The 19,751-nt window shown below is 37.7% G+C and overlaps 4 protein-coding genes across 5 annotated transcripts; all 4 read left to right on the forward strand.

The window, feature by feature from the left end:
- Positions 1-512: 512 nt before the first annotated feature.
- On the forward strand, positions 513-8,051 carry LOC121263680 (ER membrane protein complex subunit 4-like). The gene is made up of 6 exons (XM_041166710.1): positions 513-740; positions 839-895; positions 1,792-1,945; positions 6,687-6,784; positions 6,896-6,961; positions 7,700-8,051. The coding sequence occupies exons 1-6, from the start codon at positions 612-614 to the stop codon at positions 7,736-7,738; spliced, it is 543 nt and encodes a 180-aa protein (XP_041022644.1). The 5' UTR covers positions 513-611; the 3' UTR covers positions 7,739-8,051.
- A 505-nt stretch (positions 8,052-8,556) lies between these two features.
- LOC121263681 (ubiquitin C-terminal hydrolase 22-like) lies at positions 8,557-11,781 on the forward strand. 2 transcript variants are annotated; one of them, XM_041166712.1, is made up of 4 exons: positions 8,557-9,299; positions 9,396-9,879; positions 10,397-10,515; positions 10,767-11,781. In XM_041166712.1, exons 1-4 carry the CDS (start codon positions 9,110-9,112, stop codon positions 11,528-11,530), a joined length of 1,557 nt encoding a protein of 518 aa, XP_041022646.1. In that variant the 5' UTR covers positions 8,557-9,109; the 3' UTR covers positions 11,531-11,781. The 2 variants fall into 2 exon arrangements, with proteins under 2 accessions (XP_041022646.1, XP_041022645.1); XM_041166711.1 differs by having other exon boundaries at positions 8,559-9,879.
- An 895-nt stretch (positions 11,782-12,676) lies between these two features.
- On the forward strand, positions 12,677-15,907 carry LOC121263690 (enhancer of rudimentary homolog). The gene is made up of 4 exons (XM_041166729.1): positions 12,677-12,833; positions 14,490-14,583; positions 14,970-15,090; positions 15,412-15,907. The coding sequence occupies exons 1-4, from the start codon at positions 12,831-12,833 to the stop codon at positions 15,500-15,502; spliced, it is 309 nt and encodes a 102-aa protein (XP_041022663.1). The 5' UTR covers positions 12,677-12,830; the 3' UTR covers positions 15,503-15,907.
- Positions 15,908-16,287: 380 nt separating this feature from the next.
- On the forward strand, positions 16,288-18,738 carry LOC121263689 (30S ribosomal protein S16-2, chloroplastic/mitochondrial). The gene is made up of 3 exons (XM_041166728.1): positions 16,288-16,593; positions 17,026-17,071; positions 18,128-18,738. Exons 1-3 carry the CDS (start codon positions 16,461-16,463, stop codon positions 18,357-18,359), a joined length of 411 nt encoding a protein of 136 aa, XP_041022662.1. The 5' UTR covers positions 16,288-16,460; the 3' UTR covers positions 18,360-18,738.
- Positions 18,739-19,751: the final 1,013 nt, after the last annotated feature.

Below are 19,751 nucleotides of genomic sequence, written 5' to 3' on the forward strand. Positions count from 1 at the left end.
AGTCGGGTTGAGAAAGGAGCAGAGGGCCCGCCTAATTTCTATTCAAATTGATTGGCCTTATTAAGGTCTCGTTTAGTTAGGCAACTCAGATGAGATGAAATGAAATGTTTTGTTAAAAGTTGAATAAAATATTATTATAATATAATTTTTTAATACTGTTTTTGTTTTGAAATTTAAAAAAATTGAATTTTTTATTATATTTTGTGTGAAAGTTTGATAAAGTTGTAATGATTATATAAGATGAGATGAGATAGTTTGATTTTGTGTAACAAAACCAGCCTATATTATTGTAAGTAGCCTACCTACACTTTATTTGTTCCAAAGAAATGTGAAAATTTAGATTTTGGATATAGAAATGATTTCATCTTATCTCATTATTATAATTATTATTAAATTTTCATACAAAATATAATAAAAATTTAATGTTTTTAAATTTTAAAATAATAATAATATTAACAAATAATATTTTATTTAATTTTTATCTAAAATTAGATCATTTCTAAACTCTATCCAAACGCGGTCTCATTCTCCAATTGCGCTGGACAAGAGATCGTACAAAAGGGAGGCAGAGAGAGAGAGGGAGCGCTTGCGGGACAGTTCCATTCTTGAAAATGGAGAAAGGAAAGGGAGTGATGGTAGGGGGTAGAAGATGGGCCGTTGACTTTACTGACTACTCCACCTCTCCTTCTTCCCGCGACATTCCCGATCCCCCTGGTTTCTCTCGAGCCTCTCAAGATCAGGTTTTCTCTTTGTTTTGAGTTTCCTTCTCTTTCTTCTGCTTTTTATTTTTTAAGCTTCTTTTTTATTTTTAAATTATTTTGGTGATTATTTTCTGTAGGATGATTCAACTCTGAGTCGGCAAAAGAAGGACGCAGAATCGAACTGGAAATCTCAGGTATTTCCTATTGCTTTCCATCTTGGTATATATTGGATCCCGATTAGGGTTGTGGTCGATTTTGGATTTCTGTAATAAGGGGATGTTCCAACTATTGTTTTCCACACGTTTTTTTTCGGTGTCTTTTCACGTTTCTCCGCTTTATATCTTGTGCTAAGATTGCATGGTTTGGAGCAATGTTTTTGTATGAAGAGTCCAATTGGGAAAGGAAGCAAGAAATTTTGGGGGCATTGAGATTAATGGTTTTTAACGTTGAATACAATTTTGGTTTGATGGTTTTTTTTTTTACTTATAAAATAAAAATATCGAGGTTTCGGTAGTTTTGATCCTCAGGTCGGTAAAATTGTGAAATGCTGGGCAGAAAGCATGGAATCAATGACTCAAGTAAGTAGATGTGGGAATAAAATTCGCGCTAGTAAGCGTTTTTGGTGATATATAGCGTTTTTGGTGATATATGTTGGGAGTAAGCATAATTGAGCTTGTTGTTGCAACAGATATATGAGAAATATTTTCAATTTTTTTTACTTGAAGGTCACGAGGTTTACTGGAAATATATGGACATCATAAATCTAAAGAAGGGCAACGAGCTGGATATGGGACTTTGGTTGTGTTTTTAATTTCTTGTGGTTGTTTATTCAAAAGCTTTGACTGTGCCATTGATTGTCACTATTCTGTCTGAGTTGTAGGAGTTGATCTTGTGCTGTCTTTATGATACGCATGGGCATTAGAATTGTTGAATACTTGGTATATTCAGCTGTTTTCCTCGTATTGTCACGTGCTAACCAGACAGTATTGATTTTATTGGTGATGCAAATATACTGGATAATAAAATGAATTCAAATATGCTGGATAATAAATGCAGTAAGTAATGTTATGATCTGTTTCTGTTTGGACAGAAAGCTTGGGAAGTGGCACAGGCCCCTTTCAAGAATTTGCTAATGATGGGATTCATGATGTGGATGGCTGGAAGTACAGTGCATTTGTTTAGCATTGGTATCACGTTTTCTGCTCTTTTGCAGCCAATTAGTGCCTTACAAGGGGTTGGGAAGGGTAAGATGACAGCTAATTTATGTATCTCCAGCTGTCATGTCTTTTAATTTTTTATTTTTATTTTTATTTTTCTAACAAGTCTTGGATCTCTTTTTCAATGTCCATTTGAATGCTGTCTACTTTGTGCTTATAGAAACCGCTATAATATTTTTTAACAAGTAATTAAAGAATTCATTAGAAAAATGCAAGAGGCATAGCCCAAGTATACATGAAGGGGAGTGATTGAAAGGGGATTCGTTGTGGAGAGAGGTTATTGATCGGAAGTATGGATGTGCTTGGGGGGGATGGTGTTCTAAGGAGGGTAGGGGGTTCTATGGTGTGTGCCTATGGAAATTTATTAGAAAGGGGTGGGACGGTTTTGAAAAACATATTAAGTTTGAGGTTGGAGAGGGTGCAAGAATTCATTTTTGGTTTGATGAATGGTGTGGTGAGAGATTTCTTTATTCTATTTTTTTGGTTGTTTTCAGCTTGGTTGGAAATCAGCAGGCTGCTGTTTCAGAGGTGTTGTATCGTGCTAATGGGACTGTGCATTGGAATGTTATTTTCACTAGAAATGTACAGGATTGGGAACTTGATGAGATTGCTGATTTTTTCAGCTTCTTGTATTCTTTGAATATAGGAGGAAATGAGATGGATCGAATGCTGTGTAAACATACGGGGAGCAAAAAGTTTTCAGTTAAATCATATTTTAAGGTGTTGACTGTTCAGCAGCATATCTCTTTTTCTGTGGAAGAGTATTTGGAGGGTTTTTGTGCTGTCTAAAGTTGCCTTTTTTACTTGGACAGCTGCACTTGGGAAGATTTTGACGGTTGACAATTTAAGGAAACGGTATGATTGTTATGGAGTGGTGCTTCATGTGTAAGAAAAATGGTGAATCGATTGCTCATATACTCTTACATTGTGAGGTGGCTAGGGTGTTATGGGTTGATGTTCTTAGTAGAGCTGGGTTGAGTTGGGTTATGCCAAAGAGAGTGGTGGATTTACTAGCATGTTGGAATAGGAATCATAGTAGCTCTCAAATGGCAGCAGCGTGGAGGATGATTCCTTTTTGCATAATGAATGTGGTGTATATGCATGGAAAGGAACGAGAGGTGCTTCAACAACAAGGAGCAAGCTGTTAAGGATATCTGGAAATTTTTTGTGTCTTCTCTGCTTCAGTGGTTTTCTGCTAGAACTTAAGGGAGGGAATGTTCATGAGTTTTTGTTTTCTTTTCAGGTTTCTAGAAGGTAATTAGCTCCTAAGAAAGTATGAAAATGCATCTCTTCGGGTAGGTTAAAAAAACTTAGCTCAACTGAATTGGGCCCAGCCATTGTGACCAAGTTCGGTGGAAGCCTAAGTCAACTGGAACTCAATCCGTAATATTCCTAGCTGAATGTGTGACTTTATACCAGTGTGCTCCTAATGACTGTTTTGTGTCTTGTTTTTTATGTTTTTGGAGATTGTATTCCTCTCATGTTTCTTACTAACTAAATATTTCCCTACCATTACAATCGAGGTGACATATGTAACAAAGATGCATTAATATGGCCTAAGAAACCCCTAGGGGTTGGCTCAAGTGGTAAAGGCCTTGGGCTTGGGGTATGCTACCCCCAGGTCGGAGGTTCAAATCCCATTGCAAACAATCTCTAGGGGCCATCTGTAACAACCCGACCCAAAAATTAGGATGTTTTCATATTATTATTATTATTATTATTTTATAATATTATAGAGTTTTGTTTGAATTTTAAATATCATTTCTTCCTATCCCAACCCGTTAGCAACAACCTCACACTCATCCTTATCCCTTAAATTGATAAATTCGAATCCTATTAGGAGACGAACTCGTATGAGAAAACCCTACCATAGTTTTTCCTCTATAAAAGCTCACGAAGCCTCTTATTAAATGCACCACAAACCAGATCCACGCACTCAGCCACTACACAGCACCCTCACCGACAGTTCCTCCACGTCAAGACCCCACAGAAAACTGCCATGCATCACGCTGCCATGCACATGCCCCTCATGCACGAAAGCAGCCCTGTTTTGCACCCATCGAACAGAGCATCGTCAGCAACAACCATGAAAGGCCACGACTCGACGACGGAGCCACCACAGCGACTCCACTACGCAGACCATGCATGACCGCGAGAACCACCAGGGCACGCCGCCAACCACCACAGAAGACATCGGCAGTGGCTCTTTGGCCGTATACTTCTACTGCCGTCACCAACCACTTCAAGGGACATCGGAGCACCACCCACGGTGACAGAAACTGCCGACCGTCCTAGCCCCGTCGCACCCACTCCCTTCCTGGTAGCCTACCGCCGTCCGCCACCCTTGCCTCACTCTTTTCCTCTCGGTAAACATCACTCTCTCTCTCTCTCTCTCTCTCTCTCTCTCTCGGTTGCACTGCCTCATGGTTCACTTCCTTCGGCGTCGCACCACCTCAGACGAGCCCCCAGTCGCGCCGCCGTGACCCTCGCCAGCAACCCAGAACCGCCGCACGTCAGCCTCTCTCTCGGTGAGTCCTCTGCCTCGCACGCGTCTCCCGTTGCCTCTGTTTCTCTACATAACGTATTAGTTGCTTTTTAGGTTTATTTTCACTCAGTGCAAGTGTTTAAAGGAGATTACTTTTATACCCTTTGTAACCCTTTCCCATAGTATCTTCAGTGTTTTTAAGTACGATTACATTTATAACTTATTGTTTAAATGTATGTTAATTTATGAATATTAATATGTCATTGTATTGAAGTTGAGTTTATTTTATTAAATAAATATATTAGTCATGAGCTCATTTTACAAGAAAGTGTTTAAAGAATTGGAAATATATTTTTAAAGTATACTTTTAAGTCTAATATTTTAGTTAATATTTCCTTTATCAATTTAGTAAGATTTTAATAAAATTAATATGTTAAGAATATTTAAATGATATTATTATTTATTCGATTCCTTGTTTAATTATGTTAATTATAAGAAAGGAAACCTATTTTAAGAATTTAAGTTTTTATGACTTATCTTTAATAGAATTGATTATATCTCAAGTATTATACTAAGTTATATTTTGAAAGTAAGAATATGCTATTAGTATTGTAAATAATTTAAGATATCAGTATTCATTGTTTTAGTGATAAACAGAATATTTATTTGATTATGTTCTACGATGTGAATTTTTTAATTAAATAAAACTTAGTTTAAGAATTTAAGTTTATGAATTATTTTGAAATAGTTTGAGTATTCATCTAAATTATAAATAAGTATTTTAAGTAATTTAGATACCAGGATTTATTGAATTGTTTAACACTATCTTTTAGATTGTAGATTTAATTAAGTAAGATATTAGTATGTGTTTCCAAACCAATTTAGTGATAGTTATTATTTTGTATAGGTGTCGAGTTACGAAGTGATATTCAGGAAGAAGTACAGCGAGGTAAGTAAATTTGATCATAAATTAGGATAATCACAGTTAGCTTATATGTATGTATTATCCAAGCCAGTTCATTGACAGCCACTATTTATGAACCGCTCATGTCATGTGCAAGCATGTCATCTAGCATAGCATACGACCATGTCATTCCGCATCATGTTTAAATTCAGAATTTATGATTATGTATGTAGTATGTCATGCATCTCATGTGTATAAGACGCGTAAGCCATCTTAATTTTAAGTGTAAGATAAGTTTAGATCAGTTAATAAGATGGTCATTCAGATGCATGGTACCAATGCAGTTCAGTTCAGGGTGGATGTGCAAGCCACGAACTCAGTCGTGGTCCACCATAGTATGCCAGAATACTATCAGCGGCTCCCCTTGCGGCCGCGGGATGTGGGGTCGGTGCACAACCTTGCACACAGGGTTAAGTGTGTTGGCCAGTCAGATAAATCAGTTAAATCAGATAAATCAGTCAGATCAGTAAGTTAAAACAGTCATACATAGCATAAGCATCAGTATGAACAGTCATGAATTTTAAGCTCAGCATGAAAGTTTTATGTTTATTACGTTTACGTTGTGGTGGATTTCTTGCTGAGTCTTCGACTCATTTTAGTTTGTTTTCATATTTTTTTTAACCACCCAGGTGAAGATGATGATTACGAGCAGGCAGGCCAGGAGTAGAATGAGCATTTATTTTAAGTTCAGACTTTCTAAAATAAAACATATTTTTATGACATGAATTTATTCAGTTTATTTCATTAATGTTTTGGAAGACAGTTTTATTAGACGTTTTTCCGCTTAATAAATTTCAGTTTTTAAATTATGAAATTATGGGATCTATTGCCGGGTTTATTTTATGAAAAACACGTGACACACCTAGCCTACGGGAAGGGGGTGTTACACCATCGGACTAGGAGATTTTTCCTTCGAATTACCCGAGGTGCACTTGCAGAAAACTCCTTGTCGAGGGCTTGTGCACCCCCGGGATTAGTCAGGATGCTGTACCTGGACACCCAGTGCCAATAAAAAAAAAAATGTGGCCTAAGAAAGCTAGTTTGATTACGCATCTCCATCTGCTGTGTTGCCTGCATAACAGTTGTTTCTTATTCTGTTATTTTTTTTCCTTTTGGTGGGGGTTGGGGGTTTGAGAATCTGTTGCATCAAATTTGCTTTTCTCATTTGGCTTGACGTTTATGCTGTTAAATATATTGAATGAGTTAGTGTGAATGTCTCTTTTGTATAAACACCCTAGTTTGACATGTCTTATTGCTTCCTGTAGCTAAATATTTATTTGATCCAAGTTCATTGAAGCACTTCTAATTTGATTTTGCAGTTTTTGAGCCTTATAAAGATGTTAAAGTAGATCTTCTTGGGCCTAAGTTACTCTTTATTGCCCTTAATTTGGGCGGTTTAGCCCTGGGTGTTTGGAAGGTGAGATGTATTTTCAATTTTTAATCATGTCTCGTTGAACATGCTTTCTATATTTCTCCATATTAGACTTTTTGGTTGTAATTGTTATCCTTCGAAAAAAAAAAATGGCAGCTAAACACTTTGGGACTTCTTCCTACCCATGCATCAGACTGGGTTTCTTCCTTACCTCCAGCGCAGGTTAAATTCTTCCTCCTATGATAATTGAATTACTAGATCATTTTTGTTTACCGTAGTTGTTTTTTGGAAATGATTGCATCAGAATTGGCAATGTTTCTCTAGCTGGGCTGGGTGCTTCTAGTAGCTCAGAGTTTGGGCAGACTACTAATGTAGACATGTAAAATTAGAGTTTCATATCTCCCATTGCCATGGTTTTCATGGCTATACTATATTCACCAACAGAAGCAGCCCTTTGTTTTGATGTATCTAATTTCATTGCAATCATGAATACAAATTACAAAAGCATGTCTTTAAGGTTCATGTTCTTCTACAAAAGCGATTATTCTAAAATACATTATTTTCTTAGGCTTCAGCTATTATTTGAAATACGGACAAGTTTAATGACCTGCTTGTATCTTTCACTAGTACCTAGATGTAATTAGGTTTCATGAGCTGTTTGTATACTTCTGGTGTACTTTGTTACTATCATTATTTCAATAAAATTTACTTTTACCTATAAAAAAAAATGTTCTTCACTTTCTTTTCGATTATTTTATAAGCTTACTCGAAATCAGGTTGATATGTTTCCTTTTGAAGCATTTCTTCATGGTAATTGTCATTCTTGGTGCCAAATCCTGATTATTGGCTTGCAGCAGCATGATTTTTTTTTTCCTTGTTTATTGACTAGAATGCTTTACACACCTTGCTATATATACCATCTATGGAGTTCCTCCTGACATTTTTTTGTCTGATTTTCAGGAGGTTGAATATTCTGGGGGGGGTATTCCTATACGTTGATGTGCATTTTTGGTTCAATTGGCCGTGGTTCTCAAGATAGAATGAAGGAAACTTATTGGAGGATGTTTGATGTTGTTTATTGGCTGACGGGTTTTGACGCCTGGCCACCTAGGACTGTCTAACCCTGTCGCATGAAATGTTTAAATTTTCTCAAAACGCTGTAGCTGAATTTTTTGGCACCTAATGCGACTCATTTGTACGCATGATGTTGGAATATTGATTCAACCAACGGTTACTAGCAGTCCGATACTGACTGTGTCAGAATGGCAGTATTTTCGTTTTATTACTATTATTAAAGATGATTTTTCCTCTAGTAGAAGATACCCAATGGTAAAATGTGGGAAAATTAACATTGTTAAAAGATGATTTTCTTTTTTTACTCAAAAGATGATTTTCTTTCCCCTCAAATTTTTAATTCTTCCATTTCTTTTTTTTTAATTTAGTTCTTTTGCTTGCGATGTCAACTGATTTCATGTTTGTAAAATAGGCATCTCAATTCGAGCGCCTTTTAGACCTTTTAGATCAATGGCCTGCCTTCTACAGTCTTGAATCATTGAGCTCCTGAGTTGCGCTAATGAAAAGGGTAAGCCCGACTGACTCCACAAGCCTCGTGAGGTTGGAATTTCGTCGCCGGTTGGGGGGGGGGGGGGGGGGGGGGGGGGGGGGGGGGGGGGGGGGGGGAGAGGTTAAAATAATCCACTGGAGATGGCTCAATTTCGACTTTACTGTGTCTGTGCGGCCCAATGGCCTTCAGATCCTTTGGAGATTGAGCCCCCTCTATGCCAATGTTGGTCTTCTGTTTCTTGCCAACACTCTTAACTTTGACCACCCAACCAGAACCCGCCACTGGGACAAAGTTCCGACATTGAGGGCAATGATTTCCCAAAAATGTTTACCTCCACCGGATGAAAATCGAAATTCCTCAAAACAGCGACGGTTCAGATTTGTCCAAAAAATTAATGTACTCTCCGCAGCGCCGCACTGGGTCCATTACCTTGGCATTCAGCAGGCGCTTCGCTTGGGGCTTCACTAATCAGAAGTTGAGAGATTGTTAAAGAACCTTCTTCTTCCCTTCTTCATCAAGTCATTCCCAAACAGACCTTTACTTCTCTCTCTTTCTCTGTCTCTGTCTCTTCCTCTAGATCGGTACAACCAAAACAACTACAAAATCAAAGGCCATTCTCTTCAAATCCAATATCAAATCCTATTCTTAATCCTTTTTTTTTTTTTTCAATAATTCCATTGAAAAATTGAATCTTCTTTTGAGATTACTGAATTATTGTTATTATTTATAATATCGACAGCTTTTCTTAACAATTTTTCTTTTTCGTGATCTGCAACAAATCAAAGTCTCTTTCAATCTTCATCAACATGACCACAGGAAACCCTTCGTACACAAACCCAAAACCCTGCAAGCACCTTGCAGATTACAAGCTTAACCATGGCTTGAGTGGCTATAAATCCCTCCAAAAGCACCTCAAGTCCGCCCCGCATGGGAAAACAAGTGTTGGGAAACCCAGCAGCACGACACCCAGATGCATATCTTGTGATGGGTTTCAAGGTAGACTCTATTTTTGCCTGATTTGCTCCTCAGTCTCATGTTTGGACCATAACCTTTTGCATACCCAGTCTGAGATTGGTCATGATGTGGCTGTAGACATTGAAAGGGCGGAGCTTTATTGCTGTGTGTGCTGTGATCAGGTCTATGACCCTGATTTTGATAAGGCTGTAATGTCCAAGCACATCATGGGCATCACAGGAGACAAGAATGGTGATGAAAGTATTGGAAAGAGATTGGTTAAGAGGAGGAGATTGGGCTCGGGTGTAGTTGAAGAATTGGTGGATTCGAAGATATCTAAACAGTTAATTTCCATGAGAGATCGGAGGGCGAAATCTTGTTATCCATTGGGTTTGAGAGGATTGAATAATCTTGGGAATACTTGTTTCATGAACTCTGTGTTGCAAGCATTGCTACATGCACCTCCTTTCAGGAATTACTTCTTGAGTGGAGGGCATAATCACGAAAATTGTCGGAAAAGATCGGTGGATCGGCTGTGCTTATCTTGTGACATTGATGTCGTTTTCTCGGCTGCGTTTTCAGGTGATCGGGCACCATATAGCCCTGCTCAGTTTCTTTACAGGTCTGCCATTGCTCTGCATGTTCCTCTTTGATTCCCTCAAATCTTGCTGGTTATGAATTTTGATCGCATGATTTTGATGATTAATTATACTGAATGGAACACTCACTTAGATTTGTTGCTTGATTAAGCTTGAGCCTGCTCGTGTGGATCAACCAGTTTGAATGAATTTACTATTTTACCAAAAATGTTTCATCTGATTCAAAGTTATGTAATGAGGATTATTCTTATAGATGTTGAACACAGTTATCAATATTGTCGTGCACATCATTTTCCCATTGCTTGTTATATGTTTGAAGTTGGACTCTGCACAGAATTTAATTGAAAGCTGAACGGAATCACTTGCAATGATGTCATTGTATCCTGGCTCGGTTTATCGTCTTAGTTCTTATAGCTTTATCTCCCCCCCCCCCCCCCCCCCCCCCCCCCCCCCCCCCCCCCCCCCCTCCTCTCTCTCAAAATAAAAAATGTCCGGAGATAGACTTACTCTGAACTGATGAAACTTTGTTTTACATTCAAGTTGGTGGCAGCATTCAGCAAACCTGGCAAGTTATGAGCAGAAGGATGCTCACGAGTTCTTCATTTCTGTCTTAGATGGGATCCACGAGAAGGAGGTAAAATCAAGCAACCAAAATAGAGGTAATTAGAAGTTGACTTCTGCTAGGTCTATTTAATTCCGAAGAAAAAAAAAAGTGGCTTTTCTTCTTCTTAGTCATGTAGCTGTAAATATTATGATCCATGGTTCTCTATCGTATATGCGGAGAGACCATACACATGATTTGCAAAATAGGGACTGTGTTTTGAAAGGAGTAATTCACTAAGCATATGGATTGTTTATTGCATTTCTTAGTGGTTTTGTGTCTTATATAAATTAGTGATCTATTCTACAGAGAATGGAGATTGCCAGTGTATTGCTCATGGGGTATTCTCTGGACTATTGAGATCAGATGTCACGTGCATGACCTGTGGATTCACTTCAACAACTTTTGACCCTTGTGTGGATATCTCACTTGACCTGGACACAAGCAATTTCCCTCCAAAAAATACAGCTAACAAGTCAATCAAACCAGATGCAAACAGCAGTATGTCTACTCTTCTGGGTTGTTTGGATTTGTTCACAAGGCAGGAAAAGTTGGGATCAGACTCAAAACTTTACTGCCAAAACTGTCAAGAAAGGCAAGACTCGGCGAAACAAATGTCCATAAAGAGGCTCCCTTTGGTGTTGTGTTTGCATATTAAACGATTTGAGCATTCACCTGTTACAAAAATGTCGAGAAAAATTGACCGCTATTTGCAGTTTCCTCTCTCCTTGGATATGACACCATATTTGTCCTCCTCAGTTGTCAGAAACAGATTTGGGAATAGAATCTTTGCTTTCGAGAGTGGCGAATCAGATATTTCTGCAGAATTTGAGATTTTTGCTGCGGTTACTCACGCAGGAACGCTTGAATCTGGCCATTATGTTAATTTTCTGCGCTTAAGAAACCAATGGTACAAATGTGATGATGCATGGATTAATGAGGTTGACGAGGGGATGGTGAGAGCTTCGCAGTGCTATATGATGTTCTACGTGCAAAAATCGCTTTACCAGAAAGCCAATGAGGATTGGAGCCACCTGCCGATTTCCCCAAGGAGAAACATGTTTGGCCAGTGAGAAGTGGGGGAGAAAGAAAATACTTCTTTGTTGATGGGTTGCTTTCAGGGTTCAGCCATGAAAGACATCATAATTAACTGTTTATCAAGGTTTAGCCATGAAAGGCATCAACAAATGCAGAATAGGATGATCAATAATTTGAAAAGAGATGCTCATTTTCAAATTCCTCTAAATATGATTTAGCTGCACAGGTGATTGATTGGCTGTATATAGGGTGACTTCTCCGTTTGGATAGAGAAAGTGTTTCATCTCTTCTCATAATTACAATTTTTTTAAATTTCTACACAAAATATAATAAATAATTTGACTTTTTCAAATTACAAAACAATAAAAATAATATTTTAACAATATTTTATTTAATTTTTATCTCAACTATGTCATCTCAACTTACTATCCAAATAGCTTGGGGTGCTCCTGAACTTGTACAAGGTCTTGCTCTCAAGATTCTTGGACTGCTAAATAAATCCTCACGACTGAAGTCATTCTGTTTTAATGTTTCTATTCAAATATCTAATTGGATTAGGAACTGGTTTTGGCCTCCAGGGTAAGATACAATGCCCTACTATGGTGCCATGTCTCTTACAAACTAAGAAATTTTGATTGCCAAGCTCTTTGATGTAGGAATTACAGGAGAAGGTCTCAATGTACACGCTTGATGGTGAATAGAGAGAATAGAGAGAGTAGTAAAGAAAGATTGATGATGAGGGATAACTGGGGCACTCAATTTTTTTCTCCTTCACCTTTTTAATTGAGAAATGTCAAAAATAAATTGATGTCAATATACGTTAAGGTGTCGTTTGGATTCGAAGATGAGTTGGGATGAGTTGAGATGAGTTAAGATGGGTTGTGAATAGTAGTGAGATTTGTGAGTTAAAGTTGATGAATAGTAATGAATAATAGTGAGATGAGTTGAAATGAGTTGAGATCGGTTGCGAATACAAACCTCTCCTAAATCTTCATTTTCAATTTTGTGAAGGGCAAATTATTTGGACCGTTTCAAATAGAGTGGGCTGAGTCAGGTTGAATGTAATCCGACATAGCCCCATATCTTGAAAGCCCAAAATCTAACCCAAGTTATTCTGTTGTTCACTTTCGTCGACAATTCAGAGAGTACATAAGTCGGTCCATCATATGAATTTCCGTTTTTACCCTCCTCGGTGACTTGCCAGGCTGCCAATACGCGCCAGTCGAGTCGTTCCCAACCCCTTCTCTGAGTTTTCTCCCTGTCTTTCTGGTGCTTCGCGTCGCCCTGAACGGAGACCATTGGCTTGCTTCGAGCTCCTGCCGATTACTATTCCACATGGTATTCTTTATTTTTTTTAAAAAAAAAAATCTATGCTTATTCATTTATTTGTTATAGCTTTTAACTCGCTTAATCCTATGAATCCTAAGCTAATTGGAGTAGACATTTATCTTTCCCGAAAATTAGGGTTTCAGCACAGTGCTGTAACTTCTTATGGATTTTTACCTTATTTTTAAATTTTCAAAGACGTTCCTTGACCTTCTTTCTTCTATCTTTCCATCTAAGGCCCTGGTACTGGACCAAAGTTTATAGGTATGTCTTAGATTTTTCGTTACGTACTTATTATAAGAAAGAAAAAACAGTATCCGAAACGTCTTCAGCGTTGGCCTAGTCTTGTTTTTCTTTTTGATTTGGCTTGGTGACCAAACTCCAGGCTTGGATTTAAATTCCCGCTTGATGTATTTCATGCTTAGGATTCTGATGATAAATATAAATTTTTGTTTGGATGTAACGTATTGTATTAATAATTTGATAGCGTTTTTAATGCTATTTGTTAGGTTTGTTTCGCTAATAATAAGTACGATGTCTGAAGTATGAAGTATCTTTTTTTAGAAAACTCTTCAGAGTGTAACGAGAACGGTCAAGCATTTAATGTTTCGCTTTTATAATGAAAGAGAGTAAGAAGCCCCACATTTTTTTATTAAATTATGATAGAGGTAAACGTATAGGATAACTGTGCATTGAGTGCCAAGTCTTATATTAATTCCTTACCAGGTGAAATCAAGTTTTCTAATGATTCCAAGAAGCTTCAATTGTAACCTTGACTAATCTTTTTGGAGTGTAAGGTCAGATATAGTGTGGGCGACTCTAGGACACTTGATGCCACGTGGGCCTCACATGGACGTGAGAGATTTGAGTGGGCTGTAATAATGCCTCGCCAAATCTCATATTGGTTGGGTGAAGTGTGATAGAGGTGAATAGGTTTGATTAAGGTGCATTGAGTGCCAAGTCCAACATGAGGTCCTTACTAGGTGGAATCGAATTCTATAGCAATTCCAAGGAGCTCAAATTGTAACCTTAATTCATCCTTTTTCAGTAAGTCTAGATGTGACTTTGACTTTCCTTGGATTGTTACACTTATCTATTGTCTTTGACTCATTTGAGTTTGGATTTATAATATTGTAGTCACATCTATAAGTTCTTCATGTTAAGTGTGATGATTGATCTTTCTTGAGCATGTAAGTTTAGTGTGAAAGGATGGATCTAGCATGGGTTATGCCGGAATCCGTGGTGGATATATTGGCGTGTTGGACCTCTATCCGAGGTGTGCACCAGATCAAAGTGATTTGGAAGATGATTCCTATTTGTATCATGTGGTGCTTGTGGCAGGAGCGAAATGAGAGGACGTTTGAAGACAAGGAGAGATCTATGGCGGAGCTAAAAGTTTTCTTTTTTAGGACTCTTTGTACTTGGGCCATTGCTGTGGACTTTAATGGCATGAACCTTCATGATTTCTTAGTTTCTAATGTGCCTTCGTAGATAGGGCATTCTTTTTTGTAACTGGCAGTTGTTGCTCATTCTTGTTAATAATACTTATTTTACTTATAAAAAAAAGAAAAAGTTTAGTGTGAAATAGTTCACTTTTCCTCTTCGGATTGATTACATGCTTGTTAATGGCAATGATGCCTACTAATTTTCTTCTGTCTTCTTATGTAGGCTAATAAGCACACCATTATCTTGATGCAAACTTCTCCAAACAGAGCTACTAGAACATTTATGGATTATGATTCAATAAGTCAAGCTATGGACGGTATGAAATGAGCTATGTATATATAACATACGGTTCTTAGTTATTAGTACACATTTTTTTTATAAGTAATAGTTACTAGTACACATTGTTCATGATGATCCGGATTTTTTTTTTTAAATGTTATTCTTCAGTCATGGTTTCTTTTATGTGATCCTAATGTTTAAAGCTGTTGGATTTGTGGCTTTACTAAAGAGTTGCTGGAATGAGTTTAGACATCTGTGGGTTGCTCTTCAATCTCTGTCTCTCTGTTTCTCTCTCATGCTATTGATTCTATAAACTCTACATCTAATCTTCTATGAAAAATCTAATGGCTCCAAAACTACTATAATCAGGTTGATCTATCAATGTTCTTGCACTTAGTAGAGGTGACATTGTGCTGTGTGCAGGCATATGTGGTTTATACGAAAGGAAGCTTAAGGAGTTAAATCCAGCCATCAGAAACATCACGTATGACATTGCAGATCTCTACAATTTCATTGATGGCCTTGCAGATATGAGTGCCTTAGTGTACGTCTCTCTCTCTCTCTCTCCCTCGCAAAAGTGTCACTCAAAGCTCTTGAAACTTAACTAAACAGCTCCAGAGATCCAAGTCCATGACCCCTAAAACTTGAGGGAGAGAGATTTTTTATACGTAGAGGCTAGCCAGTTAGCCAGTTGATTACTATTAGAGGACTTACTGACAGTGTGTGTGGTCTTAAACTGTGATTGCCCTGTTTTGGCGATAGAGGGTATTCCCTTTTCTGCAGAAAAATTCAGGAATGTGTATATCTGCCCAACAACACCATGGTGTGAGAACTGATATATTTGCTATTTGATTGTGGTTTACAGTTATGATCACTCAATCCATGCTTATTTGCCGTATGATCGAGAATGGATTAAACAGCGGACGTTTCAACATCTAAAGAAATTGGCACACTGAATTTAGCATGATGCTGCAGCTCAAGTCTGTAGTTACTACCGGATTATTGAATTGGAGCTATCCGTGTGGGAGTTGCTTGTCTTTGACACAAGGTGTTTAAGCAGCAATTGTTACCCTCTTTGTGCACCTATATTATACTCCCTTCTCTAGGGAGGTTGACCTTGACATCGGAATCTACAGTACTTATGTGTGAAATTGGATGTTTTTTCGAAATCCGGTTGCCTATATTGTTCTTCCTCTATCCTTCTACCCATCGTGCTCACTTTCAAATCACTGCATTTAATGTATGATACAATACACGGTCATTATTCCTTGGGACTCTGTAATGGATGGTCAGATGTTGCATGTCAAATATGTGGAATATCCTTTGAACTCGAAGGAACCAAATTATGGGCTTGTGGATCACTGGATCAAAAGAAAGTGGGATCTTTGTGAATTGAAAATGTAAAAAAATATAAAGCTTATTGACTCGGTCTCGAGTGAATGGTGTTTCATGGAGTGCTATAAAGCAATTGTTGGCGTTGTGCATTTAGGCTTTATTTGTTTTCGCAGATCAGATGAGATGAGACAAGTTGAATTTTTATTTTATTTTGTATTGAAAGTTAAAAAATTTGTAATAATATGATGAGATAAAATGAGTTATTTTTTAAAAATAAATGAGTCCTTAATTAACTAAAACGAAAGAAATGAGGTACTACTAGTTATGGGCTTGTTAAAGAGTGTCACGGTGTGGGCTCAAGCTCTGAAGCCCGTAATGTTGGGCTGGAAAGAATAAGTTTTGTGTATTCTTTTGTTTTTTTTTTTTGTATTTTTTTTACAAGAGAGAGAGAAAGAGAGAGAGAGATCATAAAACCCAGAACCCTAGCAAGCAAATGGGGGTTCTACTTCTATAAGCTACGCTTCTTTTTAATTGTTAGTTTGGAAGGATAGAAGGAAATCGAGGTCAAAGAAAAAGAAAATGGTGGTGAGGATCCGCTTATCGAGGTTCGGATGCAAAAACAAGCCATTTTACCGGGTCATGGCTGCTGATAGCAGATCTCCTCGCGATGGCAAGCATCTTGAAGTTTTAGGCTACTACAATCCATTGCCAGGTTCTCTCTCTACAGACCCCGAAATAAAAACGGCTCTCTGAATTTATCTGAATTCCCCAATCATTTATTTTTTTCCTTTCGGTTTAGATGAAGAGTTGAGTTTTGAAAAAAATCTTATTTCCGTTCGTGTCGATTTCGGACTTAGGGGAAGTTGGATTTCCGTGTTTAGGGAGAAAATTTAAAACTTTTTAATATTTGGATTTCTATTTTCCATGGGTAAGGTTATTGCCATTGTTGCTTCCACTTCCTTGCAGATCTCTAATTAAATGCTTGCAAAAGACTGTGGAAGCACAAAGTGGGTCTGGCAATATCGTTGCCATTTGTCTGTCTTCCCAGTCATTTTGCATGCTAACCAACAGAGGTTCACTTTCAATGAAAATATTAATGATTTGTGATTTTCTTAGCGTTTGATATATGTATTAATTTGTGTAGGCCAAGATGGAGGCAAACGAATGGGTCTTAATTTCGAAAGGGTGAAGTAAGTAATAATATTCTTGAATTTATTCTGCTTTCTTAATTTCAAGAAATATGATTTGAATACTCGGCTAAAATAAGCATAACTTAATTTTTCAGAGCTGTAAACGTACATGTCATTCCTCTTTGTTTTTCATTATTGAAAATTAGTTGTGAGGTAGCTGTACATTATAACCGTATAATCTATCTCTCTCTCTCTCTCTCTCTCTCTCTCTCTCTACACACACGTCATTCGTTTGCTATCATTTTCCTCATACTGCAAAGGTCAGGTTTTGAAAATAATGAAGCAGTTGGTGCGGCTACCTGGTGATCCAAGTGTCTAGAGTTTGGACCTCAAATAGAGGAAGAAACATGTACACTAAATAATATACGCCCTTAGAAATATCTGTATGGTTGTCTGTCGACTTATTTGTTATAGGTTTGTTGTTGGATAAACAAAAGACCAAATAGTGCACATAGAAGAAAAGAGTGGATGGGAGGCAGAGAAAAAAGGCAGAAATAGGTCAAGGTAACAGCATGGTTGGGAGGTGAACCTGGTCTGCACAGTCAGACCACCGAAGGATTGAGGAGATGAACTTTCATGGGAAATTCCATAGTCATTGCCGTAAAGGGAAGGAGTAGAGGAAGACACTTAAATTTAGAGTATGAAGGACCAAGAAGGCAATGCAGTATGGCTGAGGGTTCTAAGATGGTATGTTTTTTAAGTTTCAAGAGCAATCTGGAGTAAGCTTGAGCTGAGGATATTCTTCAACCTGAACCATGCTCTTGGAAATCATGCTTCAGATGTTAAAGATGCTCCATACAGTCCATAGGCTGTCTTGATTTTATAGCCATTTTTCAGGTCTTGTGGATTGGTTTTTCAGAAATTGTAGGTAGGGGCCATTTCTCTCCGTTCTAGATGCTAAGATGGGTTTTATCTGGTTGCTGAGCTGCTTTCAAGAAGACCATCACTTCCTAGCCGCCTACAAGTCTTTGCCACTTTATGTGCTTTTCACTCTGATTTGAAAATTGACCCTCCATTGTAATTCTGTTCTGCTAATTTTGTCCTCATGGTCTGCAGATATTGGCTCTCTGTTGGTGCTCAACCCTCAGAACCTGTGCAACGGGTTCTTTTCAGATCAGGGTTACTGCCTCCACCACCAATGATGGCAATGGGACGGAAAGGTGGACCACGTGATACACGTCATGTCGATCCTATGACTGGTCGCATCTTGACTCTGGAGAAGCCAGCTAATGCTGACCAGCCAAAAGACCAAGATAAAAATAGTGAAGACGGTGCAAGTACCTCATGAAACTCTTCATTGCAATTTTTAACATCTTATTTTTGTTTCTTTGATACTTTCTTAGAGGGAGGGGGTATCCTGGGTACGAGTAATCCGTGTTTCTACTCAATAACTTCGAGAGAAGCAGTGGTCTTGCTTAAATCTGAAGAGTAATTTTCATCTGTTTTGGGAATCAGCACATACAATGATATTGAGTATTATGTGGTGCCTACCCATGTCGATTACGTTCTATTGAGTATTTGGAGGCTGCTGAATGTTATTTACAAAATTGCAATTCACCATGTTAAACCAAGTGAGCCCTGTCTTTAATAAACTGTCGCTACCCCCTGGTATGTGGAGGGAGCATCCTTTCTAGATTATGCTCTATCTAGATGTGCTTGTTATTTTACTTATTTTCTCTCTAATTTTCGATTTTTCTCCTTTCTGTTGCGTTTACTAAATTCCTATAAATGTAATCTTTGTTAGATGAGGCCACTTAGATCAGAGGATAGAGCATCGCATTTGTAATGTTATGGAATTTCAATTATAAGCTTTTCTATATTTGTTTAAATGTAAGATGAGATGAAAGTATGTCAGAAATGTTTGTGGATAGTGTGATAAGGAGCATACTTTGGAGGAACTTCGATTTTTATTTTTGCACTCTCTATTGCTTTGGTTTTCCGCTATAGTGATTAACTGAGCTGCTGCTCATATTTTTTGTCGTCGTTTTCCACTTCTTAGAATGTATTTATGTGTTTTCTTTTATACACTTCTTTTTGTCTACATGGGCATTGCCTATTTCATTCGATTTAATAAAGTTGTTTTTCTTACTTGCTGAGAAAAATGTATTTGTGGATAGTTGTAAGATGAGTTTGAGATTAGGTCTTAATATGTTTGATAAATAGTTAAAAAAATATTAAATTTTTAATATAATAAATAATTTTAAGTTACTTAAAATGCGTGGGGAGCCACGGGCAGCTCGCATCCAGCCGTGCAATTTCGCTTCTTTTGTAACAAAACAGTTATCCTCGGAGGTATCTTTCTCGCGGGTAATCGTTCATGTGATTCTATGAAGCTTCATAGCTATAGTTCTGATGATATGATATAATTTGATATGAAAAATAAATTTTAAAATTTAAATAATTGTATTGCGGAAACCATTCTCTAATCATTGATAGGCCACATTTTCGATGGCGATCGTACTAAATCAGTAAATAGTCTATTCATTGCCGGAAAACGTAGGAACAATTTCTGAGTCGTGTCATTGCAAGCCAACGTGTGCCTCAAAAAATATACGCTGTTGTCTACCTCACAACGCAGGTTCGATTCAGGAAAAAGAAAAAGGAAGTTACAGGCAGAGATGGGCTTAACAAATGTGGTGAAGTGGCCCAAAGACCCTATAATATGGGCCAGAAGTGGGCC

Source organism: Juglans microcarpa x Juglans regia, chromosome 4S, assembly GCF_004785595.1.
Source record: "Juglans microcarpa x Juglans regia isolate MS1-56 chromosome 4S, Jm3101_v1.0, whole genome shotgun sequence".
NCBI lineage: Eukaryota > Viridiplantae > Streptophyta > Magnoliopsida > Fagales > Juglandaceae > Juglans > Juglans microcarpa x Juglans regia.

Bases quoted from the DNA above. Each gene is read 5' to 3' on its own strand.
- LOC121263681 (XM_041166711.1), top strand. From the start codon at position 9,110: ATGACCACAGGAAACCCTTCGTACACAAACCCAAAACCCTGCAAGCAC. The intron at 9,880-10,396 runs GTCTGCCATTGC...TTTACATTCAAG, and splicing joins CCTGCTCAGTTTCTTTACAG to TTGGTGGCAGCATTCAGCAA. The intron at 10,516-10,766 runs GTAATTAGAAGT...TCTATTCTACAG, and splicing joins ATCAAGCAACCAAAATAGAG to AGAATGGAGATTGCCAGTGT.
- LOC121263689 (XM_041166728.1), top strand. From the start codon at position 16,461: ATGGTGGTGAGGATCCGCTTATCGAGGTTCGGATGCAAAAACAAGCCA. The intron at 16,594-17,025 runs GTTCTCTCTCTA...TAATTTGTGTAG, and splicing joins CTACTACAATCCATTGCCAG to GCCAAGATGGAGGCAAACGA. The intron at 17,072-18,127 runs GTAAGTAATAAT...CATGGTCTGCAG, and splicing joins CTTAATTTCGAAAGGGTGAA to ATATTGGCTCTCTGTTGGTG.
- LOC121263680 (XM_041166710.1), top strand. From the start codon at position 612: ATGGAGAAAGGAAAGGGAGTGATGGTAGGGGGTAGAAGATGGGCCGTT. The intron at 741-838 runs GTTTTCTCTTTG...TATTTTCTGTAG, and splicing joins CTCGAGCCTCTCAAGATCAG to GATGATTCAACTCTGAGTCG. The intron at 1,946-6,686 runs GTAAGATGACAG...TTGATTTTGCAG, and splicing joins CTTACAAGGGGTTGGGAAGG to TTTTTGAGCCTTATAAAGAT.
- LOC121263690 (XM_041166729.1), top strand. The intron at 14,584-14,969 runs GTATGAAATGAG...TGCTGTGTGCAG, and splicing joins AATAAGTCAAGCTATGGACG to GCATATGTGGTTTATACGAA. The intron at 15,091-15,411 runs GTACGTCTCTCT...TGTGGTTTACAG, and splicing joins GCAGATATGAGTGCCTTAGT to TTATGATCACTCAATCCATG.